This window comes from Ctenopharyngodon idella, chromosome 3, assembly GCF_019924925.1.
Source record: "Ctenopharyngodon idella isolate HZGC_01 chromosome 3, HZGC01, whole genome shotgun sequence".
NCBI lineage: Eukaryota > Metazoa > Chordata > Actinopteri > Cypriniformes > Xenocyprididae > Ctenopharyngodon > Ctenopharyngodon idella.
The window spans coordinates 6294904-6319071 of NC_067222.1; the positions used below are offsets into that span (position 1 = coordinate 6294904).

The 24168-nt window shown below is 37.5% G+C and overlaps 2 protein-coding genes across 3 annotated transcripts; both read right to left on the minus strand.

Annotated features, from left to right (window-relative positions):
* Nucleotides 1-2603: 2603 nt before the first annotated feature.
* Nucleotides 2604-7522, minus strand: txn2 (thioredoxin 2). Of its 2 annotated transcripts, none has more exons than XM_051888532.1 (4): nucleotides 7385-7522; nucleotides 6447-6709; nucleotides 3949-4072; nucleotides 2604-3225 (listed from the first exon to the last, which is right to left on the minus strand). In XM_051888532.1, the coding sequence occupies exons 2-4, from the start codon at nucleotides 6707-6709 to the stop codon at nucleotides 3109-3111; spliced, it is 504 nt and encodes a 167-aa protein (XP_051744492.1). In that variant the 5' UTR covers nucleotides 7385-7522; the 3' UTR covers nucleotides 2604-3108. The 2 variants fall into 2 exon arrangements, with proteins under 2 accessions (XP_051744492.1, XP_051744493.1); XM_051888533.1 differs by lacking the exon at nucleotides 7385-7522 and adding an exon at nucleotides 6819-6997.
* A 4900-nt stretch (nucleotides 7523-12422) lies between these two features.
* LOC127508677 (nuclear factor 7, ovary-like) lies at nucleotides 12423-22000 on the minus strand. The gene is made up of 6 exons (XM_051886816.1): nucleotides 21347-22000; nucleotides 21145-21240; nucleotides 20792-21022; nucleotides 20691-20713; nucleotides 20491-20609; nucleotides 12423-14603 (listed from the first exon to the last, which is right to left on the minus strand). Exons 1-6 carry the CDS (start codon nucleotides 21743-21745, stop codon nucleotides 14125-14127), a joined length of 1347 nt encoding a protein of 448 aa, XP_051742776.1. The 5' UTR covers nucleotides 21746-22000; the 3' UTR covers nucleotides 12423-14124.
* Nucleotides 22001-24168: the final 2168 nt, after the last annotated feature.

Here is a 24168-nt window from a genome sequence, read left to right on the forward strand (position 1 = left end):
GTTCTTATTGACACTTTATAATTGACATTTCACTGCAGTATATCACACAAAACACACGGTCTTTTACCTCAAAAGAGCAAGAAAACAGCAGTTGTTGATATAACGGTCGGCAGCCGCTGACAGACCGTTATGAGCTTACGTAAAACACACCTGGAGAATTGCATCACTGCACTGCAATAAGAGAAAAATGGTATTTGCGACCGACCGTAACCTGTTTCAGGCACGCAGCTTTCCCATGTCTTGATGACAGACAGGTACATTAATTAATCACACAGTAGTTATTTAGGTTGGGAATCCTTCAGTTAAAAAGAGCCTCGGGCTAAACTAAAACAAGACCTAGAGATCCACACACCTATTAAGAAACATGATTTTTTAAACAAAATACTTTCAAATGTGGAGTGTCACACAGGGAATTGTGGGAATATCAGTTTACAGTTTTTGACTGTAAATTATACATTGATTTGTTCTTTTTTACTTCTAAAAATTGTAAAAATTTACAGCATTTTACTGTGAAAATTACATAAAATGTCTGGTAAGAGCTTTTACAGTTTTTTCCTGTATATAGTACTGGAACTTACTGTTAACCTATTTACAATTTTTTTCCGTAGCGTTTTTACAATATTTTACTGTTAAAATCACATTCATTTTTTACAGTGTAGAGATCTCTCTAGAGATTCACACACACGCTCCACAAACACAGACCTTAAAAACGGTGATTAGCTATATCAACCATTATCTCATATAAGCATAGCCTATATATAGCTCAAAAGAGTCGTGATATGTCATAATAGATAGCAACACTATGAATGCAAATTTAATGATTTCACTCAACTAACCTATAGGTTTTAGTGAAAAGCAAAGATATCTCATATCCATGCACAGTTGAAAACAACCCAACCTGCTGGGTAGTTTTGTTTAACTCAACTATTGTTTAAAAACGACTATATGGCTGGCTTAAAATAAACCCACAATAGGTTGGAAATTAAAAATCAGACACATAATTACTAGAGGCAACAATAATAATCAAAATGTGAACATTTATTAATAAGAAATTTAATAAATGTTTATTTGTTTATTATTATTCATTAAACATATTAATCAATGTTCATTTCCAACATACTTTCGGTTCATTTTAAGCAATACTGTCATTTTAAACAACAGTTGAGTTAAATAAAACTACCCAACAGGTTGGGTCAAACATTTAACTCAGCAGCTGGGTTTGTCCATATTTAAACCAATTTGGGTTATTTTTAACCCAGCACTTTTTTAGAGTGTGGAAATAATAACCCCATTAATTGCATTAAGTATTACATTTAAAAAATAATAACAAAAGTAACAACATGCCACTTGGGGCCTTCTGTGGCAATTCTGAGTGGCTCATCTTGCCCCAAGGGTCTAATTTTATTTTTAACTATAAAATAAAAACTATAACTTTTACTCCACAAATCTAAAACATTATTGTGTCCACAAAGCCCTCATTAAAGGGTTAGTTCACCCAAAAATGAAAATTCTGTCATTTATTACTCACCCTCATGCCGTTCCACACCCGTAAGACCTTCGTTAATCTTCGGAACACAAATTGAGATATTTTTGTTGAAATCCGATGGCTCCGTGAGGCCTTCATAGGGAGCAATGACATTTCCTCTCTCAAGATCCATTAATGTACTAAAAACATATTTAAATCAGTTCATGTGAGTACAGTGATTCAATATTAATGTTATAGTGACGAGAATATTTTTGAAGCGCCAAAAAAACGAAATAACGACTTATTTAGTGATGGCCGATTTCAAAACACTGCTTCAGGAAGCTTCGGAGCGTAATGAATCAGCGTATCGAATCACGATTCGGATCGCGTGTCAAACCGCCAAACTGCTGAAATCACGTGACTTTGGCGCTACGAACCGCTGATTCGACACGCTGATTCATAACGCGCCGAAGCTTCCTGAAGCAGTGTTTTGAAATCGGCCATCACTAAATAAGTCGTTATTTTGTTTTTTTGGCACACCAAAAATATTCTCGTCGCTTTATAATATTAATATTGAACCACTGTACTCACATGAACTGATTTAAATATGTTTTTAGTACCTTTATGGATCTTGAGAGAGGAAATGTCATTGCTCCCTATGTAGGCCTCACAGAGCCATCGGATTTAAACAAAAATATGTTAATTTGTGTTCCAAAGATTAACGAAGGTCTTACAGGTGTAGAACGACATGAGGGTGAGTAATAAATGACAGAATTTTCATTTTTGGGTGAACTAACCCTTTAACAAATAGAAATAAAAAAATAATATTAAACATAATACAGTGTCACGGATCACTATTTTCCAAAGACACAAAATTAGATCAGTTAACCTCAAAACTGTTTCGAATGACTAAATCTCACAAATGTTGATATTCAGATGAAATGACAAAATTAAAAATAGCGTAGCTATTCATCAAAAGTGCTGAGATCAGTTTTGTGTCATCTATGGTCAGGAGAAAAAATAAGGTGGGGGGGGTCATCTTGGTCCGAGGGAGGCAACTTACCCCATGTTACCATATTTTATATATATATATATATATATATATATATATATATTCAACACCAACCAACAGTCTGAGTTAAATATTGTACAGTTGCTTTATTCATAATTTCACTTGACTAGTTGGTTATATTACAGTTTATATGAATTAAAGTCTAAACATCATCAATCCCATGCATCCCGCATGAAATTCACAGTCATATCCAAAAAAAGAAAGAAAACCAAACGGAGACAAACACATGTCTGTAATCATCACACACTTTCACATTAGTAGGCATTCAGGTGCAAAAGGATGGAGAGCGAGAGGAAGGTCGCCCTCGTGTGGACCGGATGAGTCGTACGGCCGATCAGTTCTCCTCCAAAGCGGCTGAATGATGTCCGAGAACACTTTACTACATTGTTACCGCAGTAAACATGGTGCACTGCCCCAGACCCTCTAAAAAACATGTAACGACACACACACATACAGTTAATGAAAGCAGGACAGATGGTGAAGCAGGTTGCAGTTGTCTGTGTATGTAATTAGATGTAATGGAGTTTCCAGCAGGAGGTGGGTGGGACTAGAGGGGTGGTGACTGACAGCTTCACTGTCCAATCAGCTTCTGCACAAAAGAATCCAGCTGGTCTTCATCTTTGATGCCCACAAACTGGTCGATGACATCGCCGCCCCGCATGGCAATCACCGTGGGAACGGCCGACACCTATACAGCACATCAGGAACAATCAGCATCCAATAATAATCGGAGGAATGTGCTGTTGAGATTCATTATAGTTTTTATTAATATTTTGAATTAGTTTTTATTTTATATTTTCTGATTTAATTTTAGTTTTGGTCATTTTGGTTGTGTGATGTTGTCATGTATATTAGCTTCAGATTTTTTTTTTTTTTTTAAATGTCTATAAAGTTTTAATTTTTTAAGCTGCCTTTGCAACTAGCTAAAATACAAAAAAAACTTACATTCCTCATTTTGTTTCAAGTAATGAGGTTTTTTTTTTATGTTTTAGGGTTTTTTCTCCATTTTTTTTTCTGAGCTGCCGATCACATACCAGTGTTATTTTTAGTAATATTACTATACTAGGAGTATATCTATTAATATTTTAAATTCGCTTTATTGTTCATTTTGTCTTAATTTTTAGTCATTTGTTGTAAATTGTTCTGTGCTTTTGTCATTTTTATTAGTTTTTTTTTTATTTTTTTTTTTTTATTATTTATTAGGTTTAATTTATTTTTATTCCAGTTTTAGTTCAGTTTTTGTTTTTATTTCCAGAAAATTCCGTGCATATTAAAATAAATAAATAAATAAAACAAGTGACAAAAACACATTTATTTCAGTTAGTCGCCAAGGCAACATTTCTAATTTTTATTTTATTCTAACATTTCTATTATATATATATATTTTTTTTTTAATAATCGTGTGTCATACCCCATACTCGATGGCGAGGTCTGTGTGTTCGTCAATGTCGACTTTGGCCATGGCGACTCGACCCTTCTGTTTGGCGATGGCCTTTTCCAGCCGAGGGCCGAGGATTTTACAGGGGCCGCACCATCTACAACACAAACACACACCAGTCAGATTATCTGCTGTCACTGCAGCTGCTTTCTACAACATGTTAAATCAACCTTCATATGCCATCACATATAAATGAGCATGACGGACTGAAGAACTACAGAGAACTATAATCACTCTGCTGTGAACTCTGAGCCACAACAGTGAGGCTCACAGAAACTGATCTGAGATCAGCTGACATGATCCTGAATGAACACAAAGCTGTCAGTAAGTCGTCAAACACACATTATCTATACATAACGCACAACGCCTGTTCACTGATCTGAACACACACTGTTTCTGAAAACCGTTACACCCTTTTAAAGAAAAGTTTTGGTTTAATGTCATGTGGTGTAAACATCCAGTGAAAAATAGCAACATATTTTCCGTACACTTTGACATGTGACTGTGCGCATGTTAATCATTAGTTTCAAAAGTTTTTAAATACATTCTCTAAGGAAAAAATAATTTGAAGTATTCTTTTTTTATTTTAAATATCATCAACTATTAATTTATAAATATTACGTTTTTGGTGAGTTGCACCACATTTTATAATCGGAACAAACCCAGTTGCCCTCTCATAAAAATTGATATTTAATACAGAAATGTAAAAACATGCTCATCATAGTGTCACTGTATGTAAAAAAAATTATGAATGTATTTTAGAATATAGAACAAAATGTTTAGAAAAAAATTAAAAACAATGTAATAATAAAATAATTTGACAAATAAAATATAGATCATTAGTGGAAAACTACTGTTTAATAACATTAATTAATAAGAATAAGAATAATTACTGTTTATTGGCTGAAAATTCTGTTTAATATTAATTTTAATTAAGTAATATTATTTAATATTAATTTTACTAACAAATTACAGACTGAAACTCTCCTTCAATAATATTAAATTATTAAATGAAATTATTTTTTAAATATTTGACTTAATCACAACTTGTTTGTCTTTCTTCAGAAAAAAATTAACAAAATCAAACATTTTAATTACTGTTTACCAACTGAAACTTCCATTTAATAATCATCATTTTAATTAAGTAACATTAAAAATATTAATATTAATTTTATACTATTAAGTACTGTTTACCTAATGAAAGTAGTTAAATATTATACATTTTAATAAATTAATATTAATAATATTAATATTAACTATGCATTACCAACAGAAGCTTGTTTAATAATATTAATTTTATCTAATATTAATAACTTTAATTTAATAATATTAATATCAATTACCATGTGCAGACTGAAATTAACAATTAATAATATTACTTTAATCGTAATAACATTAATATTATACGACAGACTGACTATATTAAGCAGTGACATTCAATTTAGTATCTAAAGCACATCTTTCGATTCCAGTGGAAAACCGTTTCCAAAAGCAGCATTAAGATCAATCCTAACACTTCTATTAAAGGGTTAGTTCACCCAAAAATGAAAATTATGTCATTAATTACTCACCTTTATGTCGTTCTACACCCGTAAGACCTTCGTTCATCTTCAGAACACAAATTAAGATATTTTTGATAAAATCCGATGGCTCAGTGAGGCCTCCATTGACAGCAAGTTAATTAACACTTTCAACGCCCAGAAAGGTACTAAAGACATATTTAAAACAGATCATGTGACTACAGTGGTTCTACCATAATATTATAAAGCGAAGACAATACTTTTTGTGCGCCAAAAAAACAAAATAACGACTTTTCAACAATATTTAGTGATGGGCGATTTCTAAACACTGCTTCATGAAGCTTCGAAACCTCTACGAATCTTTTGTTTCAAATCAGAGGTTCGGACTGTGTATCAAACTGCCAAAGTCACGTGAACCATTGAAATTTCGAAACACGTATGACGTAACGAAGCCGTGTTTACTGAAATCACGTGACTTTGGTGCTCTGAACCACTGATTCGAAACAAAAGATTCGTAAAGCTTCATGAAGCAGTGTTTTGAAATCGTCCATCACTAGATATTGTCATAAAGTCGTTATTTTGTTTTTGCGCACAAAAAGTATTCTCGTCGCTTCACAACATTAAGGCTGAACCACTGTAGTCACATGAACTGTTTTAAATATGTCTTTAGTATCTTTCTGGGCATTGAAAGCGTTAATTATCTTGCTGGCAATGGAGGCCTCAATGAGCCATCGGATTTTATCAAAAATATCTTAATTTGTGTTCAGAAGATGAATGAAGGTCTTACAGGTTTGGAACAACATGAGGGACAGAATTTTAATTTTTGGGTGAACTAACCCTTTAATAACTCGACTTCTTTACATCAGTTGGCTGCAGTTCTACTGTCCGTCCATTAATCAGATGTCCAAAAGCGACTTATAAAGAGAAAAGCTAGTGAGGGGATGTACGTACTGTGCGTGGAAGTCTATGAGGACGGGCAGTTGGCTGTTGATGACTCTCTCGGTGAAGTCGTCGTGGTCCTGCACGTTAAACGACACGCTCCTGCTGGAGGCAAGCGGGAGCCGCGGGAGCGAGCGCGAGAGGAGCGGCTGTGTGGCGCGAGACGCGCTCAGACAGGATGAGAATGACAAAGAGCGCGAGACTGTGACGGGCAGACGGTTGAAATCTCTCACAGACACTCGACAAACTCTCCGCACGAGAAGCCTGAAAGCCATCTGAAACCAAAGACACAGAGAGAAATTAGCATTAAAATATGACAAGCATCACAATCATAAACGATCAGTCTGTTAAAGTAATTCAAAACTCATTTTAATGAGTTTTTACCTTCTTGATGTGTAACTTTAACCACTAATCAGGCTTTCCACAGATGAAGTTCTTCATATTTTCATTCTTTGTCTCAGATACATACTTCAGTAATAACCAAAGTATCAGGTACTAAACACTGTTCTTGTACCTGTACATTTAAAAAGGGCCAAATTCCTTTAATTTCATAATAGTAATTCAGCATGTTTTGCTCGAATATAATAAGGTAAAATAAGAAAACAAATTCATTTAATTCAATCTAAAATCGTGTAAGTGTTGTTATGAAACACTGTTTCCAGTGTCATACACACTGTTGACAGTCTGACAGACACGGAGCCTCTATAAAGCCAACGCTCATAATTTGCGTATATATTTGCGTATATTTTTCATGTTTTATCTGCGGTTGTGTGTAAATCTGTGTGGTTTTTAACCTCCATGTGACTTTGAGCTTCTGATGTGTTATGTGTGTGTGTTTATAATAAATCTAGTGAGTTTGTGAACGCGTATGTAACGCGTCAAATCGGATTATTTCAGCTTCAATGTTGTTTTATATGTTTCTGATAGTTATGCATAAAATAAACTCTTACCGTGAGCTCTAGAGTCCTCTGGTCACACGGACCACTGACGTACTTCCTCTCACGCGGAGGAGTTGATGCGTCACAGCGACACGCCGCGGCGCGGAGAGGAACTGCATCCACGACTGTGATATATGCAGTATGGCATGCGATACATAAACCTGCCTGCAATTAACTGACTTTAGTGCTGGCAATAGAATAGAATAGAATAGAATAGAATAGAATAGAATAGAATCTAGTGCATGTAGTGTTGGAAATAAAATAAAATTTAAAATAAAACAGTAAAAGAAATCTGAATGTAGTGTTGGAAATAGAATAGAACAGAACAGAATAGAATCTAGAGCATGTAGTGTTGGAAATAAAATAAAATTTAAAATAAAATAGTTAAAAAATCAGAGTGTAGTGTTGGAAAAGAATAGAATAGAATAGAATCTAGAGCATGTAGTGATGGAAATAAAATAAAATTTAAAATAAAACAGTTAAAAAATCAGAGTGTAGTGTTGGAAAAGAATAGAATAGAATAGAATAGAATCTAGAGCATGTAGTGTTGGAAATAAAATAAAATTTAAAATAAAACAGTAAAAAATCTGAGTGTAGTGTTGGGAATAGAATAGAACAGAATAGAATAGAATAGAGCATGTAGTGTTGGAAATAAAATAAAATTTAAAATAAAACAGTTAAAAAAATCTGAGTGTAGTGTTGGGAATAGAATAGAACAGAATAGAATAGAATAGAGCATGTAGTGTTGGAAATAAAATAAAATTTAAAATAAAACAGTTAAAAAAAATCTGAGTGTAGTGTTGGAAACAGAATAGAATAGAATAGAATCTAGAGCATGTAGTGTTGGAAATAAAATAAAATTTAAAATAAAACAGTAAAAAATCTGAGTGTAGTGTTGGAAATAGAATAGAATCTTGAGCATGTAGTGTTGGAAATAAAATAAAATTTAAAATAAAACAGTTAAAAAAATCTGAGTGTAGTGTTGGAAATAGAATAGAATAAAACAGAATAGAATAGAATCTAGAGCATGTAGTGCTGGAAATAAAATAAAATTTAAAATAAAACAGTCAAAAAAATCTTAGTGTAGTGTTGGAAATAGAATAGAACAGAACAGAACAGAACAGAATAGAATAGAATAGAATAGAATAGAATCGAATCTAGAGCATGTAGTGTTGGAAATAAAATAAAACAGTAAAAAATCTGAGTGTAGTGTTGGAAATAGAACAGAATCTTGAGCATGTAGTGTTGGAAATAAAATAAAATTTAAAATAAAACAGTTAAAAAAATCTGAGTGTAGTGTTGGGAATAGAATAGAATAGAACAGAATAGAATAGGATAGAGCATGTAGTGTTGGAAATAAAATAAAATTTAAAATAAAACAGTAAAAAATCTGAGTGTAGTGTTGGAAATAGAATAGAACAGAATAGAATAGAATCTAGAGCATGTAGTGTTGGAAATAAAATAAAATTTAAAATGAAACCGTAAGAAAATCTGAGTGTAGTGTTGGGAATAGAATAGAATAGAATAGAATCTAGAGCATGTAGTGTTAAAATATAAAATAAAACAGTAAATCTAATGAGTGTAGTGTAGGAAATGAAATAAAATAAAATAAACAGTAAAAAATCTAATGAGTGTAATTTTGGAAATAAAATAAAACAGTAAAAATCTAGTGGGTGTAATGTTGGAAATAAAAAATAAATAAAAAAACAGTAAAAAATATAGTAAGTGAAATGTTGGAAATAAAATAAAATAAAATAAAACAGTTAAAAAATCTGAGTGTAGTGTTGGAAATAGAACAGAATCTTGAGCATGTAGTGTTGGAAATAAAATAAAATTTAAAATAAAACAGTTAAAAAAATCTGAGTGTAGTGTTGGAAATAGAATAGAATAGAATAGAATAGAATAGAATAGAATAGAATAGAATAGAATCTAGAGCATGTAGTGTTGGAAATAAAATAAAATTTAAAATAAAACAGTAAAAAATCTGAGTGTAGTGTTGGAAATAGAATAGAATCTTGAGCATGTAGTGTTGGAAATAAAATAAAATTTAAAATAAAACAGTTAAAAAAATCTGAGTGTAGTGTTGGAAATAGAATAGAATAAAACAGAATAGAATAGAATCTAGAGCATGTAGTGCTGGAAATAAAATAAAATTTAAAATAAAACAGTCAAAAAAATCTGAGTGTAGTGTTGGAAATAGAATAGAACAGAACAGAACAGAACAGAATAGAATAGAATAGAATCTAGAGCATGTAGTGTTGGAAATAAAATAAAATTTAAAATAAAACAGTAAAAAATCTGAGTGTAGTGTTGGAAATAGAACAGAATCTTGAGCATGTAGTGTTGGAAATAAAATAAAATTTAAAATAAAACAGTTAAAAACATCTGAGTGTAGTGTTGGAAATAGAATAGAATAGAATAGAATAGAATAGAATAGAATAGAATCTTGAGCATGTAGTGTTGGAAATAAAATAAAATTTAAAATAAAACAGTTAAAAAAATCTGATTGTAGTGTTGGGAATAGAATAGAATAGAATAGAACAGAATAGAATAGAATAGAGCATGTAGTGTTGGAAATAAAATAAAATTTAAAATAAAACAGTTAAAAAAATCTGAGTGTAGTGTTGGAAATAGAATAGAATAAAACAGAATAGAATAGAATCTAGAGCATGTAGTGCTGGAAATAAAATAAAATTTAAAATAAAACAGTCAAAAAAATCTGAGTGTAGTGTTGGAAATAGAATAGAACAAAACAGAATAGAATAGAATCTAGAGCATGTAGTGCTGGAAATAAAATAAAATTTAAAATAAAACAGTCAAAAAAATCTGAGTGTAGTGTTGGAAATAGAATAGAACAGAACAGAACAGAACAGAATAGAATAGAATAGAATCTAGAGCATGTAGTGTTGGAAATAAAATAAAATTTAAAATAAAACAGTAAAAAATCTGAGTGTAGTGTTGGAAATAGAACAGAATCTTGAGCATGTAGTGTTGGAAATAAAATAAAATTTAAAATAAAACAGTTAAAAACATCTGAGTGTAGTGTTGGAAATAGAATAGAATAGAATAGAATAGAATAGAATAGAATCTTGAGCATGTAGTGTTGGAAATAAAATAAAATTTAAAATAAAACAGTTAAAAAAATCTGATTGTAGTGTTGGGAATAGAATAGAATAGAACAGAATAGAATAGAATAGAGCATGTAGTGTTGGAAATAAAATAAAATTTAAAATAAAACAGTTAAAAACATCTGAGTGTAGTGTTGGAAATAGAATAGAATAGAATAGAATAGAATCTTGAGCATGTAGTGTTGGAAATAAAATAAAATTTAAAATAAAACAGTTAAAAAAATCTGATTGTAGTGTTGGGAATAGAATAGAATAGAACAGAATAGAATAGAATAGAGCATGTAGTGTTGGAAATAAAATAAAATTTAAAATAAAACAGTTAAAAAAATCTGAGTGTAGTGTTGGAAATAGAATAGAATAAAACAGAATAGAATAGAATCTAGAGCATGTAGTGCTGGAAATAAAATAAAATTTAAAATAAAACAGTCAAAAAAATCTGAGTGTAGTGTTGGAAATAGAACAGAACAGAACAGAACAGAATAGAATAGAATAGAATAGAATAGAATAGAATCTAGAGCATGTAGTGTTGAAAATAAAATTTAAAATAAAACAGTAAAAAATCTGAGTGTAGTGTTGGAAATAGAATAGAACAGAATAGAATAGAATCTAGAGCATGTAGTGTTAAAATATAAAATAAAACAGTAAATCTAATGAGTGTAGTGTAGGAAATGAAATAAAATAAAATAAACAGTAAAAAATCTAATGAGTGTAATTTTGGAAATAAAATAAAACAGTAAAAATCTAGTGGGTGTAATGTTGGAAATAAAAAATAAATAAATAAAAAAACAGTAAAAAATATAGTAAGTGAAATGTTGGAAATAAAATAATAAAAAATTGAATTACTGTAATGTTGGAAGTAAAATAAAAATAATAAAATGTAAATAAAAAAATTTAAAAAAGTGGGCAGTGACTGTTTTTAACGGTCTCTATTATATTTAGTCTGTTTCCTGACTGAGATCATGTGGATTTTGGTGTTGGTCAGAGCTTCTGTCCTGCCGTCTGATTCATAATTGATGGACAGACAGAGATATAAAAGAGGCGAGCTGCACATGATCATGCTGCTGAAGGGCACGACATGAAAAATAGAGAGACAGAGAGAGAGACAGAGAGAGATTGAGAGATGCTGATTGGTCTTGCAGGACTCCATGGCAACAGATGCTGAGTGTGTCTGATAAGAGATGAAGCCGTCAGACTGTAAGTGGCTCTTCATGCTGATCTGTGTGTAAATCTGACCTCATCATCCTCAGGTAGATGTTTGTTTCTCATTCAGCTTCTCTTTCTGTACTAAACTGTTTCTCTCTTCATATCATTCTCATCCCTTGCTGTGTCTCTCTGTTTAGTGTTCAAACCTGCTTTATTCTTGTCATTATTTATGATGTTGCTTCCAGAATACTTTAAATCAGAAATGTCACTCCACTTTACTAAAAGTACATGGTGAGACCATGTTTACTTTAATATGTGCCATGGTACTGTGTGATTACCATATTTATATGCCATTGTTTTTACATCAGAGTCTAAAACGTGGCATTAAAATGGTACTATATGCCCCAAAACACTGACATACATTTAGTAAATATATTCATCATTACTTACTGCTATAGTACTGTATTTACTTACTAATTTTCACAATTTTTTATTTGTTTATTTTAATGTAATGTTTATTTATTTATCAATGTGTTATTCATTTATATTAATCTTATTTTTTAAAATTCATTTAACTACAGCCACAGTGTGACAATTAAGGTATTTTTCATATTTTTACCAAGGTTGTACATAAAAAACCCAAACATAGTTGTTTTAACTACAGCATTATGCTGGGTTAAAACAACTATGTTTGGGTTTTTATGTACAACCTTGGTAAAAATATAAAAAATACCTTAATTGTCACACTGTGGCTGTAGTAATCACACTACGCAAGAGAATCCAATAAACACTTCTTTATTAATCCACAAAGTATCATACAGGAGATGGCAGGAGCAAACTAATACACAACCACATACAGTGAAACAAAGACAATACCAGACACTGAAAGAAAAGAAAAACTGATGGCTTAAATACACAGAGAGGGTGATCAACTGAACAGAAACAGGTGTGTGGAGCTAATTAACAACCAAGGAAACTAAGTAGGGAACACAGGCATGAAAAACAGGGACAGAACACAGTAAACTAAACCAAACTGAACATAGACACGTAACACAATGACCCAACAGGATGCACCCATCAGTTGGGTAAAAAACACAGCATTTTTAGATGGAGAACCCCTATTTATTTTAATCTAAATTATTTTAATCTGTGAAAGTGGCTTTTGTGGAGTTGAAAATGTTGATCTCTGTTCTTCCTCCAGAGTCCAATATGGATGAAACTCCAGGGAGTTCTGCTGGATTCGGGATCATTGCCAAAACTAGTGAGGACGGTGGAAAGCGTCACATGGTTAACCTCCGGCCCGCTCCGCTTTTCCGTACGGTGGGTCTGACGGGTCTGTCTGCTAGTTTACCACCCCATCGTCGCCTGCGTTCAGTCTTAAACACAACCCGAAACACATCGGGTCAGTCTGTTGACCGTTCTGACCCGTTAACAGGTCGACCTCACCGAAACGCATCCTTAAACGGACTCAAATGCATTCAGACACAAGACAATGCATTCAGGCCATTACCCAAAATTTTACATTCAAATCCTCAAAAAGATGATGAGATATCCATGAATAAACAGCTGCAAACGGTCAATGTTCAGTGCTGGCATCATGGCAGACGGCTAAACACTACAACGAGGACCCGTGGGAGAGTCTGGACTGAAAAGGAAGAGTACTTGTTTGAAGAAGTCTGGCGGGGACAGCAGCCGAAGGTGATGAGAAAAAACAAAAATAAATATGTAAACAGCAGCGACAAGGCATCAGAGCTCAGCCAGTGGATACAGAGTTTAGAAATAACAGACAGGAAGAGGAAACAAACCACAGAACAACACTCGAATGACTCTGGTGGGCGTGGCATCAGGGCGGAGCCAGTATGTAAATGGGAGGGGCAAAAGAGGAGAGATCGACGCCCACACTTCCTGCCACCCATCTCTCAAAGCGACTGCTTGCTTAACGTCCCTCTGCTCCTTCCGGACAATTCCCCACCCCCGTCGCCCTGCTCTCCGTCGGACATCCTGTTCTTTCCTCTATCTGTTCCTCACATCCAGCCTTTTCCCAGAGAGAGGAGAGGAGCCGCACCAGCTCAACATGACTGACACTGTCTATCACTGACTGCAAGAGGATCTTCATGTGTCAAATATACAGGCAAACGTTTGGACACACCTTATTGTTCTTTATTATGATATTTTTCCATACTACGTTAGTCAACAGAGATCAGAAAATGTTTGATTACCAGCATTCTTCAAAATAACTTATTTTGTGTTCAACAGAAGAAAGAAACAGGTTTGGACCAACATGAGGCAGAGTAAATGATGACAGGATTTTCATTTTTGGGTGAACTATCCCTTTAAGAGCATTTCTGAGAAGTTAAACACATACAAATAATGAAAACATGATGAGTGTAAAAGATGAAAGCAGCTCAACTGATGAGTCAGATAATAGTTTAATTGGAATTAAACTATTTTACAATGCTGAAAAGACAGATTGGGCGGGCCTTACGCCGGTAAGATCCTCAGAGAGTCAATACAACAGAAGAAAGGAAAGAGTGTGTCAGTGAAGGTGGTTGTGAATGTGTGTAGATGTTTGTTAGTTACAGGATCAGAGAATGACACCTTTCCTCTGTCATAGTCCAGATACACTCTCACACGATCAAGCTTCTGTTCAACAGGAAAACCAAACCTATTAGTCAGTCCGTACTGCACACTCCAGACATCAGTGTTACAGAAATCACGTCCCTTCCTCTGGTTTGATGCTGTAGTTACTCCAAGTCTCCAGTATGAACTCTCTTTAACCTCCACATCCCAGCAGTGTGTTCCTGAGTTAAAACCCTCTGAACCCAGAACACAGAGGCACCCACTAAATCTCTCTGGATTATCAGGAAGAGGTTGTTTGTTCCTGCTGTATCTCACACTGGTCAGATCATCAGACAGGAAGAGACGTGGATGACCCGTGTTTGGATCCAGAATCACAGGAGCTGATGAGACACATTCAACAGATGCTTTTATTCTGATGTTCATATAGTGATCAAGAGTGAACCGTACACAGATTATTATGAATTATGACACTCGTCCTGTTGATCAAACACATCAGACATTTTCCTCTGATCACTGTCAGTGTTTTTAGTCACACACTCATTTTTATTATCAGTGTTTAATGGCATCAGATACAAACATTAAATGTGTGATTCAAACATCCAGAGAAACTGATATTCTGGAAAAGTTAAAATCACAATCAATCAATCAGAGCTGTTGAGATGAAAAACTGTATCTGTACAAATTCTGTTCATCATTATCTGATCTTCTTCATTAAACTGAATCTTAATGTGTGTGAATTTGATTTAAAATACTTTGTTACTGTCTGATGTGTTTGACTTAGTAATGAATAATCATGAGTTTAATATTTTAATATGTAATAAATCTGTGTGATGTGAGTAACTGAAGCAGGTTCTTCTGGTAAACATCATTATCTGAACAAACCCTCATCATTGTGTTTCTGAAACATGGAAAAATCAGGATACATGAAGCAGCACTTCTTCTAGAAACCCTTTCAAAATTATTCAGGATTCATGAAAATCTTCAAAGAAACATTTTTAATGTTCCTTCAGTTCTTGAAAAATTTAAATAAGTTCTCAAATATACCAATAATAACATCTTAAATATTTTCTCATTATATCCCTTACAGATCCCTTTCTCCATATATTTATAATCAATATATTAAATGATTTAAATATATTGAATGATATATTGTGTTAATATATTAATAATAATACATTAGGAATTACCTCTTTTCATATATTGAGAAATATGTGAGAATATTTACTATGTTACACTAATGTGTTTTCACATGAGTTACACATCATGAGTCTGATGAGTCTGGTTTCCGTAAGTTGCACAGTACTGAAACAGCACTGGTAAAGGTTTTAAATGGTTTATTAATTGCCTTGGATTCTGGTTATATATCTATATTGATTCTACTTGATCTCAGTGCAGCATTCGATACCATTGATCATTGTACGTTACTCTCACGTCTTGAGTATGTTTTTGGTGTTTCTGAGATTGCTCTGAACTGGTTCAAGTCTTATCTCTCTGACCGTAAACAATTTGTTGTATTGGGGGGTTCAAGATCTGAAGTCGGAGTTATGAAATCAGGTGTTCCTCAAGGATCAATACTTGGTCCATTACTATTTAGTCTGTATATATTTCCCCTTGGTCAGCTTTTAAGGTCGCTTTGTCTTAACTTTCATTTTTATGCTGATGACACACAGATATATGTACATTCAAAATCAGATGTAAATGTTGATATCTCTACTCTGTCTCAATGTATCTCTGAGGTTAAGAAGTGGATGTCTGAGAACTTTCTCTGCCTTAACAGTGATAAGACCGAAGTCATGCTTATTGGTTCACCACATCAGTTACATAGAATGGAGCCACCATCCTTACAGGTGGATGACTCCATTGTACAGTTTAAAGACAAATTAAAAAATCTGGGGGTGATATTTGATCCCAACCTAACGTTCGACTTACAGGTTAGAAACACTGTTAAAGTATCTTTCTTTCACCTCAGAAATATTGCCACATTGCGGCCAATGTTAATTTTTACTGTGGCAGAAAAGCTAATTAACACATTTGTCTTTTCTCGCATTGACTACTGTAACTCTTTGCTGGCTGAAATGCCCAAGACTACTCTCAACAAATTGCAGTTGGTACAAAATTCTGCTGCATGCATCTTGACAAGAACCAGTGCAAGAGAGCATATTCTATAAATCACTGCACTGGCTGCCAGTTAAATTCTGTATTGATTTGAAAGTTTTACTACTGACTTACAAAGCATTAAATAATTTGGCACCTCAATATTTGGCTGACCTATTGACACCCTACACCCCAGTTCGAAATATTAGATCCATCAATGCTGGTCTTTCAACTGTCCCTGTAACTCGCCTGAGATCTATGGGTGATAGGGCTTTTTCAAATCTTGCACCTAAACTCTGGAATTCCTTGCCTGTAGAGATACGAAATGCAGAATCCTTGCACATTTTTAAATCTAGTTCAAAAACCTTCTTTTTTAGGGAAGCTTTTATGTAATCTTATTTTTTTAAGTTGCTTTTAGTTGTATTTTTAATTCTGTACTTCTTATTCTTTTTTTTTTCTTTTTTTTTGAAATTGTTGTTATATTCTGTTGTGATTTTATGTTCTTATGTACAGCGCTTTGAGAAGCTGCTTTTAAAGGCGCCATATAAAATAAAGTTATTATTATTATTATTATATTAATTTCACTCAATTGAGTTTCTGCTTTTAGTATTTGTGTTGAGTTCATGAGGAAAGTTGTGTTGGTGTTATTTAAGGGTTCATGTTTAAAAAAAATGCAAAGTCTAATTTTACAGTTCAAAATACTCAAAACTCTGATGCAAATAGTTTCCTCAATTATTTTAGAGTTAAACCAAGGCAATATGTTACAGTGTGAGGAAAATGATTGCCCTAAATTTCTCAAGCAAGTTTTAATACAAAAGTTAATACAAAGACATACAAAAGTGTGTTCTGAGTTAATTATTCCATATATTTTTCAATATATTCAAACTATTTAATATTTTGATCACAAATATGTGGAAATATATTTTCTTTCTGTAAGGGATATTATGTCCATTTTTGAAGTCTTCTGATTGTACTATCAAAGTAAATCTGAACAATGTATTTTAGAATAACAATTGTCACGATCACTGTCTGTTCCTGTCAGTTCCTGGACTCCACTTCCCATAATCCTCCCTTCCAATCACATGCACCAATCACCAATTGCCACACACACCTGCAGATCATTACCTGGACTATTTAAGACACACACACACACACACCCTTTGCGAAGTCTTGATTTGCCCCGGTGATCACTACTGAGCGTTTTCTTGTGGATTGTACTTCTGTTGCCATTGGACTGTTTATTGGACTGTGTTTGTTTGCCGCCTGCCCTGACCATTGCCTGTGACTTTACTCTGCTTGTCTGCCGCCTGCCTCGACCATTGCCTGTCCCTGTTTGTGTCTCTGCCTTTGCCCCTGTCTGCTTTGGTGTTTATCATAATAAAGCTGCAAATGGATCCTCACGCATTCGACCCATCATTACAGAAGACTTCGCCATCAAACGATCCAGCAGCTTCTACGAGCGCTTCCAGCCTTAGCATGGACCCAGCAATACGTCTCGTCCGCCTTCGGCAAGGTAATTGTACACTCGAGGACCACATTCAGAAGTTTTTAGACATTGCCTATTTCTCTGACCTGCCTGACTGTGCCCTCATTGACTTCTTTGGCTATGGATTAAACGAACCATTGAAGGACTACTTACTTATTAATGGTCCCCGAGGGTCGTTCGTGGAATTTCTGGACTTTGCCCTGCTTACTGTTGGTTCACTTTTTACTGTGGGTGTCGCGGAGGAACGCGACACCTCGTCCCCCCATGTAATGGCTGCCTCTAAAGAGAGCCTGCACAAAATGGCGGCCACAACATCATCACATCATGTCTCCGCTGATCTTCCAGAGCCAAGTCAAGTCTCCGTTGATCCTCTAGAATTACATCACGTCTCTGGATCTGTTTGGGAGCGGAGTGGGTTGCGTTCCAGTGTGGCTGATCCACCGCTGACTTCAGCACGAGCGGCTGGCATTCCTAAGCCTCCGCCGGCCGCTTCGCACTCAAGCCCGCTGGCCGCTATGCCCTCAAGCTCGTCGGTTGCTACGCCCTCAAGCTCGCCGGTGGCGACGCACTCAAGCTCGCCGGGTGCCACGCACTCAAGCTCGCCGGGTGCCACGCACTCAAGCTCGCCGGGTGCCACGCACTCAAGCTCGCCGGGTGCCACGCACTCAAGCTCGCCGGGTGCCACGCACTCAAGCTCGCCGGGTGCCACGCACTCAAGCTCGCCGGGTGCCACGCACTCAAATTCTCTGGATGCTATGGACAAGATGGCCGCTTTGCCAGTGCCCACGGGCAAGATGGCCGCCCCGCCAGTGTCTGGGAACATAGGGGTCGTTCCAGCCAGTGAGTCCACTCCAGAACCAGCTCCAGTCCGCAAGTCCGCTCCAACCCGTGAGCCCGCTGCAGCGCCCTCAGAGGAGGTAGGCATAGAGCCACCGCCTCAACCATGTAAACGGAGGAGGAGGAGGAAGAAGGCTTCCTCCATCCCTCAAGGCCCGGAGGCCTTCCCAGAGCCCGCTGTAGGCCCGGAGGCCGTCCCAGAGCCCGTTGTAAGCCCGGAGGCCGTCCCAGAGCAGTCCGCTGCCGTCCCAGAGCAGCCCGCTCTTCCTGATACGGCCACGGAGGCCGTCGCCGAGCTCCTCGCCCTGCCGGCGCCACCCGAGCCACCTGACCCGCCGTGGCCGCCCGTGGCACCTGACCCGCCGTGGCCGCCCGTGGCACCTGACCCGCCGTGGCCGCCCGTGGCACCTGACCCGCCGTGGCCGCCCGTGGCACCTGACCCGCCGTGGCCGCCCGTGGCACCTGACCCGCCGTGGCCGCCCGTGGCACCTGACCCGCCGTGGCCGCCCGTGGCACCTGACCCGCCGTGGCCGCCCGTGGCACCTGACCCGCCGTGGCCGCCCGTGGCACCTGACCCGCCGTGGCCGCCCGTGGCACCTGACCCGCCGTGGCCGCCCGTGGCACCTGACCCGCCGTGGCCGCCCGTGGCACCTGACCCGCCGTGGCCGCCCGTGGCACCTGACCCGCCGTGGCCGCCCGTGGCACCTGACCCGCCGTGGCCGCCCGTGGCACCTGACCCGCCGTGGCTGGGCTGCCCGAGTTCCTGGACCTGCATTGGAGACCCCGTTCCCGTCTGCCAACAGGTCTCCAATGTACCCACCCCCCCCTCCCTATCTGTGCCATTTACGCCACGAGGACGCGCCTTCCGGAAGGGGGGCGTTATGTCACGATCACTGTCTGTTCCTGTCAGTTCCTGGACTCCACTTCCCATAATCCTCCCTTCCAATCACATGCACCAATCACCAATTGCCACACACACCTGCAGATCATTACCTGGACTATTTAAGACACACACACACACACACACACACACCCTTTGCGAAGTCTTGATTTGCCCCGGTGATCACTACTGAGCGTTTTCTTGTGGATTGTACTTCTGTTGCCATTGGACTGTTTATTGGACTGTGTTTGTTTGCCGCCTGCCCTGACCATTGCCTGTGACTTTACTCTGCTTGTCTGCCGCCTGCCTCGACCATTGCCTGTCCCTGTTTGTGTCTCTGCCTTTGCCCCTGTCTGCTTTGGTGTTTATCATAATAAAGCTGCAAATGGATCCTCACGCATTCGACCCATCATTACAACAATATGATTCTTTATGAGATTTTTAATTCTTCTTAAGTTTTGTCTTAAACCTTTTTTTTTTAATGTAAGAAAAGTAGTAACTTTTGTAATACAAAATATTCTTAACTTTTTACAAAATAAGTTACAAAATAAGAAGAAAATAATTTTATCCTTAACGAGGAGATTATAAATTAATAATTTTCTTAATGAACTCTAGAGACTGTCAATAGTTCCTCTAGTAATATTATCATAATGGAAACTTTTTGAGGATCTTGAAATACAAATTGAAGTTCTTGAGTTCACAATATTATATTTGAGCTTCAGTGTTTCAGTCTGAAGAATCACAAATGAAGCCTCAAGTATCTTTTCACTTTTACACTGTTGAGGTTGTTCTGGACTTGATTAGATGAAGAAAAGATTAACATTTTTAAAAAAAGAGTAATAATATTATATACCAAAACTAGTATGTTTTTCACTTTCTACACATTGAAATAATCTAGTGCTTTTGTCATGAAAAACCCCTGTGTGATTTCCAGTGTGTGTGTAAGAGCTCAGATCTTCTCCAGACTCACTGTTGTGGACGATGTCCTGCATCTTCTTCCAGACTCTGAACGGCAGGTTGCCCAAGTAACGTGGCACATGAATCAAAGCTCCAGAAGCCATCTGTGGATCCGGCTGTGAGATCTGGACTCTGGAAAAACATTCAGGAGTCAGAACTGCAGTGGCTTTGGATCAGAAGCAGAGAGACCAGAGACACCAGCAGATCACTCACCTTTCCATTGAGACTGGAAACTTCTGCAGAACAAACACACCATTTATCATCAAGAACTCAATCAATCAATCAATCAATCAATCAATGATCTGAAATCAGACCTTCAGAAAGCAGACGTCATTGGCTTTCATCATCTCCTCCATGTGTTTGATTGTGTGTGAAAGAGCTGAGATGTGTCTGTTCATCTCCTCCAGCTTCTCCTTCATCATCTGCTTCTTCTGCTCCTCTTCCTCCCTCAGTGCAGTGATTGTAGCTGCTTCTTCATCTCTGAGAAACTGATGAAGCTTCTCAAACTGCTGTTTAATCTGACGCTCTGTGTGCTCAGCTTGAGACTGAAATCACATTGTGTGTGTGTGTGTGTTTCAGTCAATAAAGGAACATGTAATTATGTCATACAAATCAATTCACCTATTTTAATCAAACTTGTAAATATATCAAAACAGTCAGTCCTCACCTTGATGTGTTGAACTGTTTTCTCAAACTCTCCTTTAATGTTTTCATTGTGTTTCAGTTTCTCTTGTAAGGACTTCAGTGCTGTATTGAGCTCCTCCTGGAATTTAAAGAGAAAATCTATAAGATACCAGAGAGTTCTGTAATCTTATATGTAATACATAAGCTTAAACAAGTGTTTATCTTCATCTGTAAATCAGTCTTACCTTATATGATGAAACCACTTCACTGATGGGTCTGAATTTATGATTGTCATGTTCTTGTGAATCTCTGCACACTAAACACACAGGCTGTTTGTCCTCCAGACAGAAGAGTTTGAGTTTCTCACTGTGTAAACTGCAGATCTCCTCAGATCCTGATGAACGCCTCTCATTTCTCTCCTTCAGGAACGACTCACACAAGTTTTTCAATGCAAGATTAAGTGGAGGAGGCTCATCTCTTAAGGATCTTTTCCTGCAGACAGGACACTCCTGAGTTTCCTTGGTTCTCCAGAACTCTTGAAGACACTCTTTACAGAAACTGTGACTACATGACAGAAGAACAGGATCCTTGAAGATTTCATGACACACAGGACAAGAAAAATCATCTTCAGACAGTGAAGCCATTTTCACTGTTTGAGCTCCAGCAATCTCAACTTTACTTTCACTTTCTAAATCAAGGTTTCAAAAATAAATAACCATGAGAATCACAAAGATCTGCTGTCTGTTCAGGATCAAACATTTTAAATCCTTCTTAAAAGTTTTTCCTCTTCGTTCTTCATTGTTCACTGATTCTTTATTGCTTTTGTCGAGACAAAGTCAGTATGACCGAAAGGAGTAAGTCGGTCTCTTCCTGGCAACTGTTGTAAGAGGGTGGAGTTTCTGATCACATGATTGTGTTCAATCTTTTCTCACCCTGACTACAGCTCCTTTCTGCTTCAAGTCCTCCACTATCATCCCTGTTCCACAGAAAGACACAGTCTCTCATCTTAATGACTGCAGATCAGTGGCTCTCACAGCGGTTCTCATCAAGTGTTTTGAGAGCTTTATTAAGAAACATCCTGAGCACCAAACCTCCTTTGACCCACTACAGTTTGTGTACAGGACTAACAGATTCACAGAGGATGATATTTCATTTACCATTCACAAAATTCTAACCCACTTAGAAAATAAGGATAGTTATGCCTGATTACTATTTATAGTTTACAGTTCACCATTTATCATACCCTCAAATCTTATAACCAAGCTGTATATGGGGCTGCAAAAGCTCCTGTGCTGAGTAACTGGATACTGAGTTTCCTCACTGGCAGACCCCAACATGTTCACCTCTGAAAACACTCCTCCAGCACCTTGAAATGAACACAGGCGCTCCTCAAGGCTCTGTACTCGGCCCTATGCCGTTCACTCTCTTCAGGCACGACTGTGTCGCTGCCCAGCCAAACAACATCATCATACGTTGACAGATGACACCACAGTCATTGGTCTTGTCACAGGCAACGATGAGAAGCTATAAGAGGTGTCAGAACTGGTCACATGGTGTTGCTTCCAAAATAATTATACCATGTTTTTAATACAGGGGTGCCCAATCCTGTTCCTGGAGATCTACCTACCTGCAAAGTTTAGCTCCAACCCTGATAAAACACACCTGAATCAGCTAATTAAGATTGTCAGGAGCACTTGATAATTACAGACAGGTGTTTCAGACAGAAGGAGATCTCCAGGAACAGGGTTGGACACCACTGCTTTAATATATAAGATGGTACTGTTATTACCCTATTTACACCGATCAGGCATAACATTATGGGCACTGACAGGTGAAGTGAATAACACTGATCATCTCTTCATCACGGCACCTGTTAGTGGGTGGGATATATTAGGCAGCAAGGGAACATTTTGTCCTCAAAGTTGATGTGTTAGAAGCAGGAAAAACGGGCAAGCGTAAGGATTTGAGCGAGTTTGACAAGGACCAAATTGTGATGGCTAGAGGACTGGGTCAGAGCATCTCCAAAACTGCAGCTCTTGTGGGGTGTTCCCGGTCTGCAGTGGTCAGTATCTATCAAAAGTGCTCCAAGAAGGAACAGTGGTGAACCGGCGACAGGGTCATGGGTAGCCAAGGCTCATTGATGAACGTGGGGAGCGAAGGCTGGCCCGTGTGGTCCGATCCAACAGACGAGCTGCTGTAGCTCAAACTGCTCAAGAAGTTAATGCTGGTTCTGATAGAAAGGTGTCAGAATACACAGTGAATCACAGTTTGTTGCGTATGGGGCTGCATAGCTGCAGATCAGTCAGGGTGCCCATGCTGACCCCTGTCCACCGCTGAAAGCACCAACAGTGGGCACGTGAGCATCAGAACTGGACCACGGAGCAATGGAAGAAGGTGGCCTGGTCTGATGAATCACGTTTTCTTTTACATCACGTGGATGGCCGGGTGCATGTGCGTCATTACCTGGGGAACACATGGCACCAGGATGCACTATGGGAAGAAGGCAAGCCGGCGGAGGCAGTGTGATGCTTTGGGCAATGTTCTGCTGGGAAACCTTGGGTCCTGCCATCCATGTGGATGTTACTTTGACATGTACCACCTACCTAAGTATTGTTGCAGACCATGTACACCCTTTCATGGAAACGGTATTCTCTGCTGGCTGTGGCCTCTTTCAGCAGGATAATGCGCCCTGCCACAAAGCAAAAATGGTTCAGGAATGGTTTGAGGAGAACAACAGCGAGTTTGAGGTGTTGACTTGGCCTCCAAATTCCCCAGATCTCAATCCAACCGAGCATCTGTGGGATGTGCTGAACAAAAAAGTCTGATCCATGGAGGCTCCACCTCGCAACTTACAGGACTTAAAGGATCTGCTGCTAACATCTTGTTCCAGATACCACAGCACACCTTCAGGGGTCTAGAGGAGTCCATGCCTCGACGGGTCAGGGCTGTTTTGGCAGCAAAAGGGGGACCAACACAATATTAGGAAGGTGGTCATAATGTTATGCCTGATCGGTGTATATGTCATTGTGTTTACATTATTACCATCAGACTCTAAAACATGGCATTA

Bases quoted from the DNA above. Each gene is read 5' to 3' on its own strand.
- txn2 (XM_051888532.1), bottom strand. From the start codon at position 6,709: ATGGCTTTCAGGCTTCTCGTGCGGAGAGTTTGTCGAGTGTCTGTGAGA. The intron at 4,073-6,446 runs GTACGTACATCC...TTTGTGTTGTAG, and splicing joins CTCATAGACTTCCACGCACA to ATGGTGCGGCCCCTGTAAAA. The intron at 3,226-3,948 runs GTATGACACACG...TGTGCTGTATAG, and splicing joins ACCTCGCCATCGAGTATGGG to GTGTCGGCCGTTCCCACGGT.
- LOC127508677 (XM_051886816.1), bottom strand. From the start codon at position 21,745: ATGGCTTCACTGTCTGAAGATGATTTTTCTTGTCCTGTGTGTCATGAA. The intron at 21,241-21,346 runs GTAAGACTGATT...TTTAAATTCCAG, and splicing joins AAGTGGTTTCATCATATAAG to GAGGAGCTCAATACAGCACT. The intron at 20,610-20,690 runs GTGAGTGATCTG...ATGTTTTTCCAG, and splicing joins TTTCCAGTCTCAATGGAAAG to AGTCCAGATCTCACAGCCGG.